Source organism: Corvus moneduloides, chromosome 24, assembly GCF_009650955.1.
Source record: "Corvus moneduloides isolate bCorMon1 chromosome 24, bCorMon1.pri, whole genome shotgun sequence".
Taxonomy (NCBI): Eukaryota; Metazoa; Chordata; class Aves; order Passeriformes; family Corvidae; genus Corvus; species Corvus moneduloides.
The window spans coordinates 3455453-3470417 of NC_045499.1; the positions used below are offsets into that span (position 1 = coordinate 3455453).

Consider the following 14965-nt stretch of genomic DNA (forward strand, 5'->3'; position numbering starts at 1 on the left):
GGGGGTGGCAGGCGGAGCCAGTCGAGCGCCGGGCGGTTTCCAGGGTAACGGGAGCGGGGTCGCTCCCGGGGTCGGTCCCGGGCTGGGGTCGGTACCGGGGCCGGTCCCGCCGCCCCCCATGGCCTGTCGCGATGCCATTTCATGGTACCAGAAGAAGGTGAGTGCGGCGCGGCGCGGGCGGGCGCGGGCCCGGCCGTGCCCTCAGCCTCCTCTCCTCGCAGATCGGGGCCTACGACCAGCAGATATGGGAGAAGGCCGTGGAGCAGACCCAGATGAAGGTACCGGCGGCGGGGGTGGGGGCGGGCCCCGCTCCCCTCGCCGCTAACCCGGCTGTGCGTTCCGCCCCGCAGGGCTTCAAGAACAAACCGAAGAAAAAGGGGCACATCCAGCCCGATCTCATCGACGTGGATCTGATCAGCGGTGAGCGGTGTTCGGTCTGTTCGTTCCTCCCTGAGACAGGGATGGTACCGAGAGAGCGGCTGGAGCTGTGCCAGGGAGGGTTAGGTTGGGTATCAGGGAAAGGTTCTTCCCCCAGAGGGTGCTGGGCACTGCCCAGGCTCCCCAGGGAATGAATGGGCGCGGCCCCAGGGCTGCCAGAGCTCCAGGAGCGTTTAGACAACGCTCTCAAGAATGCCCAGGGTGGGATTGTTGTGGTGTCTGTGCAAAGCCAGGAGTTGGACTTGGTGATCCCTGTGGGTCTCTTCCAGCTCAGGATATTCCATGATTCTGTAGATGCCTCACAGCTTTGTGCAGGGTGGGGGAAGCAGAGCCTGCCCTGCTGCCGGGGGAGCCCCTGCTCGTGAGCACTGGGGCAAAAGGAGCACTGAAAACCTGAGAGCAGAGCAGGAGGAATTCGGTGTGGCTCTGCAGAAGTCGGTGGGAGCAAGGTTGGGTGGGCAGGGAAGGGAAGGGTCAGAGCCAGAGCTATGAGAGAAGACGAGGAGCTGCTTTAGCTCTCCCTGCTGGGGCTGTGTACCTGTGACTGGTGCCTGAAGCTGGGCTGCTGTCAGCCCCTGCTCAGCCCTGTGGCAGGGCTGGGGCAGCCCAAAGGGGAACTCCAGCAAGGGAGTTCTTGTGATTCACAGTTAATGATGGCTTGTTTCCCCTTTAATTCCAAGGCTCTACCTTTGCCAAAGCCAAGCCTGAAATTCCCTGGACATCACTGACGCGGAAGGGAATTGTGAGAGTGGTGTTTTTCCCCTTGTTCAGCCAGTGGTGGATACAGGTCACTTCCCAGCGTATTTTTATGTGGCTCTTGGTGCTCTACATTATGCAAGGTGAGTGAACAGGCTGTGCCATAAACCTTCTCCTGCAAGGAATGGGACATCAAAGAATGTATGGATGTGGCTCTTGGGGAGATGGGTTAGGGGTGGACGTGGCAGTGCTGGGGGAGCGGTTGGACTCGATGGTCTCAGAGGGCTTTTCCAAGCTTAGCGAGTCTATAATCTAGGTTTTGTAGTTGAGGTTTTGTAGTCCATAATCTAAAGCGTGAGGATCTTGTCTGGAACCTACTTAATGTACATTTTAAGGTGTGTGGCACTAGTAATTGCAGAAATTAAATAATAATACAATAAAGCAGAACAAAAACAAATAGTTGAGACAGTCTTAATTTTTGCGTTGGTGCCATTTCCCCCTCTCCAGTCGTAGCAGTGGTGCTGTACTTCATGGTGCCTGTTGTGAGTGCCAGTGAAGTGATGGGACCCCTGTGCCTTATGCTGCTGCTGGGGACAGTTCACTGCCAGATCGTGTCCACCCAGGTGAACAGACCTGCAGGGAACAACGGGCTCAGCCGGCGCCGCAGGTGAGCGCCAGCGGGGCCCTTGGTGGGATCACAGCTGGATATGGTGGGGGGGCATTGAGGTTTCCCCCTTTTAGGTTGCTGCAGCAAAGATTCCGTCTGGATTTTGTCTGGTGTACCTTTCCCAGTGATGCCCTGATGTGCTGGGGGTGTAGGCAGAACTTTTTTATTTGGAAGTCAGTATTCTGTTTGCATGACTTCAGAAAAATGACATCCAAAAAGCTGTTCAAATCTCATTCGGATCTTTTAAGAAAAGTAGCTTCTTACACAAATTTAATTCTCCTTGTCTTAAAACTCAGGAAGTTACGCAAATCTGTGGGCGTGGATGGGAACAGTTGGTTGTCTCCTGACAGAACCAGCAAGGAAGAGCAGTCTGGCTCTCCATCTCTGCTGACCAATTTATCCAGTCTGCTCTTCCAGAGGAGGTGGGTGATCCCTGCTGGGTTTGTGCTGCTTGGCGTGACACTGGGAGCAATTTGGCACCTGGAGAATGAAGGCACAGCGTGTGCTGTCACTGACATCCCCACAGCCTGTCAGTCCCTTTTGAATTAAAACTTTCTCGGTAATGTGGGAAGCTGATTCCTCAGGAATATTTAGTATGTCTTTATTAGATCATATAAAATTAGATTGTATAAGATTAGATCATGTGAAACCAAGCGTTAGATGAGCTGTAGAATGTGGTGGAATTTATTTATCAGATAAGTGACCTTGTTTGAGTGAGTGCTCAGATTATATTGCTCTTTTACCTGATTTCCAAAAGCAATTGTGGCTTCTGGTTCGGATCTTGGCATCTTCCTTCTCTAAAAGCAACTCAAGGGAAAGGAGGGGAGATTGTATGGGATAATATTTCATTGTTTTCTCCTGTTTTCCCAGGTGAATTTCCTGGTGAGTTTCCAGCTCACAGTGCTTTCTCTTCACGAGGACTTTCTGTCTTCTGAATTGCTTTTTTTTTTTTTTTTTTTTCTAAATAAAAATAATGAAAAAATTCCCCTTGGTTTAGAAGTTTTAAGACACTATTAGAGTTACAAAAGAAGTGTCGAGTGAAGGTGAAGCAGATATAAATATCTTTAACAGACTCAGCACACAAAGCCCGTCAGCCAAAGACAATTATTTATCCCTTGGGTATCTTGTTTGATGCTGCACCTATGTGACAAGGGAAGACCAGGATGTTTTACCCCCAAGAGTTTTTCCCTGACATAAAAGCACTTAATTGTATTTTCTCTCCTAGGAATAGAAGAGTAAGGCTGGTAGCTGAGAAAGGGACCGAGACAGAAAGTGGTGTGAATGCTGTGGGTGATGGCATCAAACCCAGACAGGCCAGATCTGAACACAGGCTGCTGCACTCCAAAGAGAAAAGTAAACTTTCTGATGGGGAGAAGAGCCATCAGGTAGTGCCAGGGGAGATCCCTTTGAAATCACAGTTTCAGTGTATTCTCTGTGTGCCCAGAAGTGTGTTGGTATTTAACTGTATGGTTTATCTAACACAAGATACTCCCTCCTTCTGCTGATCTTTGCCTGCATTAGGGAATCTAAAAACCCCTTTCTGCCTCTCACTGAGCAGCTGAAAAGGTGCTGGTACTTCGCTGTCAGCATCTTTTCATAATCACAGAATAGAATCCCAGAACAGTTTGGGTTGGAAGGAATGTTAAAGCTCATCTCATTCTACCCCCTGCCATGGGCAGGGACACCTTCCACTATCCCAGGTTGCTCCAAGCCCTCTCCGTCCTGACCAAGTATGGTCAAACACTGACAGTGCTGGAAATGTCTGTTTTACCAAAGTGCTCGTTTAATTGTGGAGATTTCTAATCACAAGGTGTTCAGTTAAGGGGGAGTGCTGATAATGACTAAATAAATTGGCCATTTTCAAAAGCAATTCTGTAAAATATTTTGTCTTGCAAGACTGAGACATCCCTTGGGGAGAGAGAAAGAGCTAAAGCATCATGAACTCTGTTGGAAGCTTTGAAACATAAAGATTTGGGGAATTACTCTTGAGTCTCCTCTGGGTCAGTGGTATGTTAATTCCACATGAAGGACTTGGAATAGATCCTGTGTGGAATTCTGTTGTACTGTGCTGTCCCAGCTCCTCTCTGTGAAGGTGTTAGGAGAGGGGCAGAGCTCAGTGTAGGGGCATAGCTCAGGATTTTGGGTCTGTTACCCCCCAGCTTGTAGATACATCTCTTCTGGGCTTGAGACTGCTGGTAAGGCACAGCCAAGAGCTGCTGCTGCCTCCTCCTCTTCCTGCCTTTGCCTCAGTTCCAACTCCGCCCACCCAAAATTCCCTCTCATTACCTCTGGGGCAAGACAGGAGCCGGGGGAAGGAGTTAAAATCTGTGAAGTCTCTGTGATGCTGAGAGAATTCTGTTTCTGAGTGTTCTGTGGGGAGCATGGGCTGGCTCTGCAGGCAGTGAGGGCTGTGCTGGGGGCAGCTCTGCCTCTGAGCCTTTGATGGCACTCAGGCTGGTCCTCTGTGGGGGCTTTGGCCATGCCTTTGTAGGATGATGGCACCAACAGGGACGGTGTTTCTGACGAGCTGTCGAGCGAGGAGGATGCTGAGGCCGTGGCACAAAGGATCCTGTTACGCCACAGCATGGAAGGGGCTTCCAGTGACAACAGCTATGAGGAGAAGAAAAAGAGGCCTCTGGTTTCTCTGAACCAGGCTGTCTCACAGGTACCCAGGTGGGATTTGTGCTGTTTTCCACGCCTTGTTTTGCTATGGATAATGAGGTGATTTTCCTTTGGTCTTGGCAGGTCAAGCAAGTCCTGAAAGGTGCCAGAGACTCTGACAGTGTTGTGGAGTCTGAACTGGAATCCACATTATACAGGCAGGTATGGTCATAAAGTCAGGAGAAGGAGCTTTCCCAGGCTGTTCACAGAATCAGAAAATTGGTTGGGCTAGAAGGGACCTTAAAGCTCATCTTGTTCCAACCCCTCTCCATCAGAACAGAACGTTATGAAATGATTGTCAGAATCAGAATTGATTCAGATTGTTGACGATCAGAATCCTCAGGTGCAAGGTGTGACCTCCTTCCTCCTTGCTCCTTGGCAGCTTTGTAAACTTTCGCAATGTTCACAGTCCTGATTGTGCTGCTTTATTAAACAAACCCCAAACAACAAACAAACAAATAACTGTTGGCAGCAAAGGACAGTCCAAGCTGCCTCTAATTGCTCCTGTGGAATTGCTGCAATTGCTCTTGTGGTTGGGAAGCAGTGCTGTGCTTGCAGCTTTTAAGCTAATACATTTTGACTTTAAAATCACAGACTATCCTGAGTTTGAAGGGACCCACAAGGATCAAGTCCAGCTCCTGTAATGAAAGAATAAATCCATTCTGTGAGACATACTCAGTCCCTTCATTACTTCGGTTTTTGCCCCTGCCACTCCCTCTACCTGAAAATAAAATATAAATAAAATATGTGAATATCAAGTTATAAATATGAAAACATAAATTAATACAAAATGCAAATGTAATATTAAAACAGATTGTGCAAAAGGCATAAAAAAGGACATTTTTGTATTAGAATGAGTACATCAATTTTTATTTTGTAGGTTGGGAATGGAGGTGGGGAACTAATGGGGTCTGTATGAGTTCTGGTGTAGAAATGCTTTTTCCCCAAACATTGTCTTAAACCATTTCCACCATGTGGGTACAACTGGGAGCACTCAAATCCCTGGGAAGCTGTGGGGAAAGAGGAGGAAGAAGAAGAGGAAGAGGAGTTGCTTTTACAAACCGTGCGTGGGGCTGTGCCGTGTGAACTTTGCTGTTCTTGCAGGACCCCAGGTCGTGCCTGAGCGTGGGGCCCCGGAGCTGCAGCGTGAGCCGGCGGGACTCGGAGAGCACCCGGCAGGACTCGGAGACCGAGGACATGCTGTGGGACGATCTCCTGCACGGCCCCGAGTGCCGCTCCTCCGGCACCAGCGACAGCGAGGAGCGCTCCGCCAGGGACTCCCGCCGCGACCTGAAGGAAGATGTCTTCCAGCAGGTTGGTGATTTCCATCCAGGAGCTGGGAATGCTTCCCCTTCTTCCCCCTGTCTTCCCAAATGTAAATGGCACGTGGGGATGCTGTTGGTATAAGGTGAGCAACCTGCATGAAGCCAAATCACATGGAAATCTGGAATGCTGTAAACGATATCAATGATTCAATGATCAAGTCCATCCCTCCCCTCTGCACCACTGCTTATCCCAAAACAAAGTATTTCACCCAAAATGGAATTCCCCCCTCAATCCAAATGCATTCTAGGCAAAGGCATTACTTACAGCAGGACAGAAAGAGCTGACCCATGTTTTGCACTCCTCTCTCTCTTCTAGAACCATCTGTTTTGGCTGCAGAACACAAGCCCAGCATCTGCCAAAGTGAGTGCTCTGATCTGGGAAGGGAATGACTGCAAGAAGGTGGACATGTCCGTGCTGGAGATCAGTGGGATTATCATGAGCAGGGTAAGGGGGCTGTGTGGCATTGCAACCTCTCCCTCACACTTTAGATAGTGGCCACCAAACCCCTGGAAACAGTTACACATGCAAATATTAGGGGCAGTATGAAACTGGTCCCTCCCCAGCTGCAAAGACAGTTGTCCCTCATGTTCTTACTGAAAAGTTGCCTAACCCTCAATGTAGGAGGTCTGTTGAAGACTGACAAGTGCTGATTATTGCTGATTGTCTCTGCAGGGTGCTGAAGGTGGGGGTTTGATTATTTGGCTGATTTTTGGGGATTTGGACTGAAATGGGTGGACGTATTTTAGGCTCTGTCCTGTGAAGGGAAGGGGAACTGACTGCTTGCCCGAATTGACGCTATCACAGCAATAGGCCTTTTCCTTGAGGCAAATCCCAGGTAATCGTCCCATTTGTTATTCCTGCTTGCCAGGTTAATGCCCACCAGCAAGGAGTGGGGTATCAAATGCTGGGAAACATCATCACCATCGGATTGGCCTTCCTGCCGTTCCTCTACAGACTGTTCCGCACGGATAACCTGGAGCAGCTCTGCTCCATTTCTCTGATGGAGCTTCTGCACATCTTCTGTGGAGCCCCTGCCAGCACCCCTGTGCTCATCCTGTCTGCCATCAACTTCCTGGAAAGGCTATGCTTGACTTGGATGTTTTTCTTCATGATGTGTGTTGCTGAGAGAACCTACAAACAGGTGAGTGTAAAGGTACTGGTGGCTTTCAGGAGCCTGGGAAGCAGGAATAAAAATGGGATGATGACTTCAAAGCTCATCTCATTCCAGCCCTTGCCAAGGTCAGGGAGGGGAGTCTGGGAAGGCTTTTATTGATCAGTCACAAATTATACCTGTCAATACCATTCCTGGCACCCCTGTTCTCCCCCTTACCTGTTCCCAAAGTCTTACTCTGCCCCCTTTCTGTTGCCCAGAGCAGCTGTGGCTGCCCCATCCGTGGAAGTGTTCAAGGCCAGGACAGGGCTTAGAGCAACCTGGGAGAGTGGAAGGTGTCCCTGCCCATGACAAGGGCTGGAAAAAGATGAGCTTTAAGGTCCCCCCCAATACAAACCAGCCTGGAATTCTATGAAAACAACTGCTGCCAGCAAGATTGAGCACCCAGGTCTGCTTCCCCAGTGACCATTTTTGCCAGGGTATTAAGCACTCTGTTCTGTTTTACACTAATTTATGGTTCTGTTTTTAACTTGCAGAGGTTTTTGTTTGCCAAGCTCTTCAGCCACATTACATCTGCTCGGAAAGCCAGGAAATATGAAATCCCTCACTTCAGGCTCAAAAAGGTGGAGAACATCAAGATCTGGTTATCCCTTCGCTCCTATCTGAAGGTGAGTTCTGATCTAGGATTTGGTTATTGCAGAGGGTGTGATGGTGGCAGCTGTCACAGTCTGTGGTGAGTTTTGGCTGCACACCCCAGCTCAGCCCTGACCCCCTGTCCTTGTTTCTGCAGAGACGAGGCCCCCAGAGGTCTGTGGATGTTGTTGTGTCCTCAGTCTTTTTACTGGCTCTTTCAATTGCTTTTATCTGCTGTGCCCAGGTGAGATTTTAACCTTTGTGGTTTATAAATTAAGGGAAACCCTCCCAAGTGCTGGAGGCTTTTCTTTCACCGGCCTACAAAAAGCTTGAACTGGAGCTGTTTGAGCCCAGAGTAATGTAGAGAGTGTTGCATTTTTTAAGAGTTTTATCACTTTTAGTTGGAAAAAGAGGTTCATTCTGTGCTTGCAGAGCAAGGTCTGGGGTTTTACAATCATTAGGAAAATTTCAGGACATGGCCATTTGGGCATAAAGGAGAGGAGACTCTGCCCAAGGACCCCAGGTGTTCACAGGATATTTATTCCAGAGGGCTGATTGCAGCATCCTCTGTAACCACCATGTGGAAAAGCAGGTCAAGAACTATTACTGGAACCTTTTAACCCTTCACTAAACCTGGTACAGGCAGCAGTGCCAAGGCTGGAGCTGTTTTCTTGGTCAGTGGTGTGTTCAGGCAGGTTCTTGATCCCCTGAAGGGGCAGCTGTGGTAGCAGAGGCTGGTGGTTTGTAGATACTGTCACTGCTGTGACTGTTCTTGTAAGCCACAGGTGTCCAGAGGGAGGAAGGACAATCCCAGTCCTGCTGTGTGAGTCCATACTGGGAAAGGCAGGAGCAGCTTAGCCCTTTTGAGGCTGCCAGTGGGACAAGGAAAGGCACTTCATTGCCTATTAGTTGGACAGGGGAAGGGGAGAGGAGGAACAAGGCTCCTTTGCTGAGTAAAAGGAAAAAATACCCAATTCCAAGCTAAAGCCAGGTTAGAAATGAGACCTTTCACTGTAACCCCATCACAGGAATGATTTACACTGCATGGGAAGAGCTGTCAGGGGCTGTAGAGCACACGGGGCTGGGCAGAGGAGGAGCAGGGGCAGTGCTTGTGCACTTGTCCCAAGAACAGGCACCTTGGCATTAACATTTGCTGCTTTGTTTTTTCTCCATACAGGTTCTTAAGGGTCACAAAACCTTTCTGAGTGCAGCTTATAACTGGGAGTTCCTGATGTGGGAGGCAGCACTGCTCCTCTTTCTGCTACGTCTGGCATCTCTGGGCTCTGAGACCAACAAGAAATACAGCAACATTTCCATCCTGCTCACTGAGCAGGTAGCTCCATTTAGCTTGTTCTCCCCTGGGCTTTGTGGTTTGTTTGGAAATAATGATTGTATTTCAAACCAGCTTAAATACTGGAATCAAACTTTAAAACTTGGGAATCAACCCTTGTGTTGGCCAGAGGGCAACAAAGCACTGGTCAACATGGGTGGGATGAGCTGGTCCTGTTGGGACAGACTCAAACTCCAAAGTTCTAGCTGATTTTGGTCTCTGGGTTAATGTGTGTTAGCCAAAACAACTGGAAAAAAATATGTTATCAGTGCTATATTCACTGCTTCAGGAGTGACAGCAGACTGCAAAAATGGCTCCAATTTCCCTTAGTAAGGAATCAGTTGGGGGCTGGTACTGGAATATCAACCCCTGGCCTGTGGTGTCTGTCACAGATAAACTTGTACCTGAAGATGGAGAAGAAGCCGAACAAGAAGGAGCAGCTGTCTCTGGTGAACAACGTGCTGAAACTGTCCACAAAGCTGCTGAAGGTAAGGTGCTCTGCCTGAATGGCTGGATTTTATGGAATCAGTGACTTCTGGCAATGCCATGTGGCCCTGCCCTTCCCTTGGCCCTTGAAGTTAGTGCTCACAAGGGGGGGTTTCCGTGCTCCTGCAGCTGTGACAGGAGAGGGAGCAGTACAAGGCCAGTGTGGGTAATTAGTGCTGTGAACTTTTGATGAGCAGTGGTTTAACTCAGTGGGAGGAGAGGCTGGTGTGAACACAGCATCTCATGACTGCTCCAGTCTCATTTTCCATCAGCAGCTCTGATGCTGGAGCTCACTGCCAGCAGCAGGGAGAGACTTGGGAAGGAGTGAGCAGATTCTGGGAGTCACACAGATTAGGCTGGGTAATTCTGCAGCCTGGAGTGTCAGGCTCTGGTGCAGCTGGTGTTGCTGCAGAGCCTTTGGATTCAGCAGATGTCTCTGGAACACTGGCAATTCCTGTGCATGTATTTAAGAAAGGAGACAGAGGCAGCCCAGGGCAGCACAGGCTGTTGGAGTGCCAGTGCTGAGCTAAAAGTCAGAGGATGAATTCTTTGGTATTGGTGGGTGCTGATGGACTCTTTTCCTTGTCCTTTCACTGCAGGAATTGGATAGTCCCTTCAGGCTGTATGGACTGACCATGAACCCGTTGATCTACAACATCACAAGGGTTGTCATCCTCTCTGCTGTTTCAGGAGTGATCAGTGACCTGCTAGGATTCAATATCAGAGTAAGTGTCCCTGTCCCAACCAACAGAACAGCTCTGGGGCCACTTCTGGGGTCACAGCCCCGAGAGAGACCGTGGGTCTGCACTGGGAACCCAGACACCAGAACTGGGTGAGTCCCCACCTCCCTGAGCCAGTTTTGGGGGGAAGGACAGGGCTCACTTCAGCTTCAATTCCCTTCAGGTCAAGCTGTGAGAATCCAGGGTTCCTTCCCTTTATCCCAGTCCTCCTGTGGCTCATCCTGAAACTGGAGCTCACTGAGCAGAGCAGGATGGGCAAGAGACACAGAGTGTTACCTGTAGATGAAGAACATTCCTGTTAGACTCAAACTCCCTTTCTTGTCTCTTTGCAGTTATGGAAAATTAAACCATGAACTGGCAGAACATCAGCCCTGGGCATCTCCACCAGACACCAGAGAAGAGAACCAGCAGTGTAGGCAGAAAGAAGAAAACTGACAGAAATCTGTAATAGCAATTTTTAAACAGATTCCCAGTGTATGTATCAGAAGTTTTCTTTCTGCTTTACTGCTCTGCAACATCCAGAATGAACTGGTCTCATCAGTGATGTCATCCCATGGCATGCACAGAAACACTGGATTAATGGGGCCAAATGCTGGCAGCTGACACTGAACCAGCAGGGGCTGGTGTGGGACATCAAACACTAAAGCCATACAAGAGCTGCAGCTGGAGGGACACCAATGGCTGTGACTGAGGCCACGTTTCTTAAAACCTGCACTCTGGGCATGTGACAAGGAGGGACTCAGCTCTCCTGGCCCAGTGAGCCTTCCTGCGGCTGCACTGAAATATTCCAGGTTGACAATCCTTTGCTGCACTTACCTGGCTGTGCTGAAGAGCATTTCCTTCCTTAAAGCTCTGTGTGCTCAAGGCTCTGCCTCTATCCTGAACCACCCCAGGATGCACCAGGTGAATTCCCCCTTCCTGCTGCCAGTCCAGCAACACCCAAATCCTGCTGGTGGCTTGTGCTGGGGCTGCTGCAAAGAAATGATCAGTATTTTTTGAGGACAGTGGTTACAGGAGAAGAACCTTTCAACACACGCTACAGGCAAAGTGTTCATGGGCTGGAGAATGTTTTGCCACGTCTGTTCCCTGGAATACTCAGCTCCATCCTGTCCTGGCTGTGACACCAGCTCTGCTCCATGGGGTGAGCAGCTGTTGCAGCCCAGCACTGCAATAGAGCCTCACCCTGAACACCTGGGGAGGAAAGCTGGTGGGGGAAACAGCTTTGACAAAGACTTCCTTGGGTTCATGTTTAGAAAGGTCATGGAAAGCAAGAAAATATTTGAAAGTTTCTGTAACATTTCCCTTCGCTGGCTCCAATGGTTTCTATTTATTGGTAGTGAAAAGAACAAAAACTGAGGAACTTCTCATTCTTTCACAGGAGGGTAAAATGGCAGAAGAATTTTTGGTAGTGAATTGTTTACAGCTATTTTCTGTACAAGGAACAGTTGTGAGATGTAAAAGGAGGTGACAGTTTTACATAGCAAAATGTGCAAATAAACCTGCAGGACAAGCACTTCATCATTACCAACGGTTTCTACAGCACTTGATGATTTTTGTACCATCTTTTTGGACATCTGTTACCGGAATGGGGGGTCAAGGAAACATCCAATAATAAAATGAATTTTTTTTCCAGAAGAGCAGCATGTTTGTGGCTAAAACCTGGATCACACCCCTGAAAACCAACCAGGAGCTTGGTTTAGTGCAGAACCAACAGGCCATGAAGTGGAATTGGGTTTTAAGATCTACATAAAAATAATGAGTGATTTACAGGTCTGTCTCTAGTCAGAACCTCAGAAGTCTGTGTGAAGGTGCTGTACAATATATAGACATTTACATCCAGCTCATCCATCCATTGTGTAACATTCCAAGGCCGCATGGATGCAGGAAGCACAGATAAAGGTCTAGGGAAGGGGAAATCCCACACAGGTAGGACATTATCAGGTCACATTAACACAGAAAAACAGAGGGAAGTGATGGCAGGGAAATAATTTCAGTGCTGCCAATTCCTCTGGAATTAAAGGTCTGGATTTGTCACTGTCCTCAGTGGTCAGGGTGAGGGCACACAGCATAACCCAGCCTCTGGGGAAGAACACAGGAATATACTCAGAGTATTAAATATTTCACAGCCCTACTCCAGCCAGAGAGGATTTGAATGTGTTCTGCTCCACAGCAAACCTCAGTGGATCACCCAGCAGCTGAGCACAGTTCAGAGCTGCTTTAAAGCCCTTTGAATTCCCAAAGTTGTTGTTTTAAAAGCTGTTTGGGCAGTCAGCTGTCATTGTGGAGAGTTCTGCTCACAACTGCCTCACTGTGCTTCATTAGCCTTCAAAAACATTCAAAGTTTCAAAGCCAGAATGAGATATCCTCTTACTTTCAAAGAGCAAATCCTATCAGTTTGAATTTTGAGTAAGTGAAGCTCAATCTTTTACTCCTTTCTCCTTCTGCAAACTGAACCAGTGGGCTCCTTTTCCCACTTTTCTGCAGTCATTAAACACCTCAGATGTCAGGAAATCATCACTAAACTATGAATAAAATAAACCCCTTCAGTCTGCTGTTCTGACAGCCATGGGACTGATGTGGCAGTGAGCTCTGGGGGTAACATCCCTCTGTAAAATATCCCTGCCAGCCCAAACCACTGGCGTGAGTCTCCTGTACCCTGTGTGCCATCAACGCTCCCTGACCACACATTCAGAGGAAATAAGAGTTCTTACACAGCAAGAGCTACGCTGAAGAAGCTGCTCTGGCAGCTGACTCTGCCCTCAGGTCAACTTTTACCTCTACAGAGATAAAAAATCCAATTCCTAATTAGCAATAAATAATTAAAGATGGGGCTTGGGTCTCAGCTCCCCACCCAGGCTGAGGATGCCACAAGTGAAACGAAAGGAGGTGTGTTATTGAACAGAACCCGGAGTTTTCTCTCCTCACACAGATGTTTGCAAACCAAATCCCCGTGAATCAAGGAACTGAAGTGATCGTGCTGTGTTCAGAAAAAGAAAAATCACAGAATTAGGTCAAATATCATATTTAGCTCTGGGGTATTGTATTGGATATAAAAATCCCAGGAAACACATCAATGGAGCAGCATCAGTGGCTTATTTGCTGCCCTGGGACTGACAGAACCAAGTTTCTCCTGTTCTCCCTGGCCCAGCAGGAACAGGAGGGATTCCTGATGTAAACATGCACCAAGCTCTGGAGAAAAGCCCCACTTCAGCCCAAACCTGCCTTGTCTGTGGCTGGAACCCACGTGGGAAGGATTAGAAGGACTGAATGCAGGAGATAGCTTGGCACAAGAGCAGGAAGTGAGTCAGGATCACACTGGCAAGAGAGGCATTAAATAACTTTGTTCAGAAGCCACAGCACTCGGAGAAGTGGCAGCAGTGCAGCCCTGGAGCAGCAGACACGGCCTGCAGAGGGACACAGGGACAGCAGCTCATGGCAGAGTGTCCCTGCAGCCATCCACAAGGCCCTTCATGCAGCTGAGATAAGGACAAATCAAATACTTTTCCCAGTTTCTGAAAAAAAAAGACAACTGTGTGAAAAGAACCAATGCTTCAAATGACCCTTACTGGAAAATTGATTAGATCATGTTCTAGAAATCAGTGTCAGTCAGTGACACCCATTTCCCACCCACTCCGGCTGCTGGGGTGCCCTTACAGCCACTGAGGACCCTCCATGGCCCAGGAATTACTGGTGTTTTCCTCACAGGAGAATTCCCCTCAGGCTGGGAAGTTCCACCTCTGGTTTCCTTGGGCAGCTCCTCGTGTCCCTCTCCGTGGTATCTGTCCCCTGTCAGCCTCCTGTGTTTGCACCCTCCTGTGTTTCTCCATGGAAGGCAGTGGGATGCTGGAAGGGCTGGAGATTTTGAATGTGCTGGAATCTGCCTTTTCAGAGCTGGAACTGGTTAATGAATCATCCTCAGAGGTTTTTCTCCTGGAGCTCCTGAAGGGAAGGTTATTCCCATCAAACACTGCGTAGTGACACTCTGCAGAGCACCTTTCTGCCTTTCCTGGGATTTTCTGCTTCTTGTCTCTCCTGGTGACTCCCAGTTTCCCACTCCCACCTTTCATCTGCTCCAGAGTCACCTTATCACCACCAGGTGTTCTACCTCGGATCCTTCCCACTGTTTCTGCACTTCCTGGCTTGCTGAGATGCCTTTTGGGGACTGCCTGACCTTCCTCATTTCCATGGAATGCTTTTTTGTCATGGTTTCTGTGGTTTTTGCTCTCACTCTTGGAAGTGTCAGATTTATGTGGTTTTTTTCAGGACCCTCATTCCTGGGGCTGTGGAATCCATGTGGGGGTGACCCTCAGCAGCCCTGGCTTTGCTGGACTGGCAGATCTGTCCCCTCTGGTCCCTGCTTCCAAACTACCTTTAGTGATTCCAGACACAGGGCTGGAGGGGCATTCCCATCTGTTCTGTGTTCCCTGGGGAATTTATCCTGAGGTTTATCTTGTCAGGCACAGTTCTCTGCTTGTTCCACTACCTCAGACAGCTGAACTCTGGTAAAGCTTCTCCTGGTGCTGGTAAACAACTCACTGCAGATGGGGAAGCAGAATGGGAAGATGAAGATAATGGTGACTGTTCATATATTGCATTTGCTGAAGCTGAACTGTAGCTATCCCAACCACCTGGAAGTGAACAGCGAGAAATTTGACTGAATAACTGCACAAAAAGTAATAATTGCTAAATATTTCAGAACCTCAGCAGCAAAGACTGAGTTCAATTTAAAAACATTATGGAGTGGCATATTCTCAAAGCCTTATTTAGCCAGGTTTCTGTACTGTGTTGTTCTAAAACCTACAACAACCCTGAGGATACGATTTTGGAAAAAAAACCCTGGTGCTCAGAATGCTGGATCCCTGCAGGACTGACACGGC

General features: G+C 48.6%; 1 protein-coding gene across 2 annotated transcripts; it reads left to right on the top strand.

Annotated features, from left to right (window-relative positions):
• Positions 1-10: 10 nt before the first annotated feature.
• On the top strand, positions 11-11723 carry PHTF1 (putative homeodomain transcription factor 1). 2 transcript variants are annotated; one of them, XM_032132887.1, is made up of 18 exons: positions 11-157; positions 222-278; positions 351-420; positions 1119-1277; positions 1642-1801; positions 2098-2223; positions 3027-3186; positions 4293-4466; positions 4547-4624; positions 5567-5776; positions 6104-6232; positions 6657-6929; positions 7436-7567; positions 7690-7776; positions 8710-8865; positions 9255-9350; positions 9948-10073; positions 10421-11723. In XM_032132887.1, exons 1-18 carry the CDS (start codon positions 119-121, stop codon positions 10439-10441), a joined length of 2253 nt encoding a protein of 750 aa, XP_031988778.1. In that variant the 5' UTR covers positions 11-118; the 3' UTR covers positions 10442-11723. The 2 variants fall into 2 exon arrangements, with proteins under 2 accessions (XP_031988778.1, XP_031988777.1); XM_032132886.1 differs by having other exon boundaries at positions 222-420.
• Positions 11724-14965: the final 3242 nt, after the last annotated feature.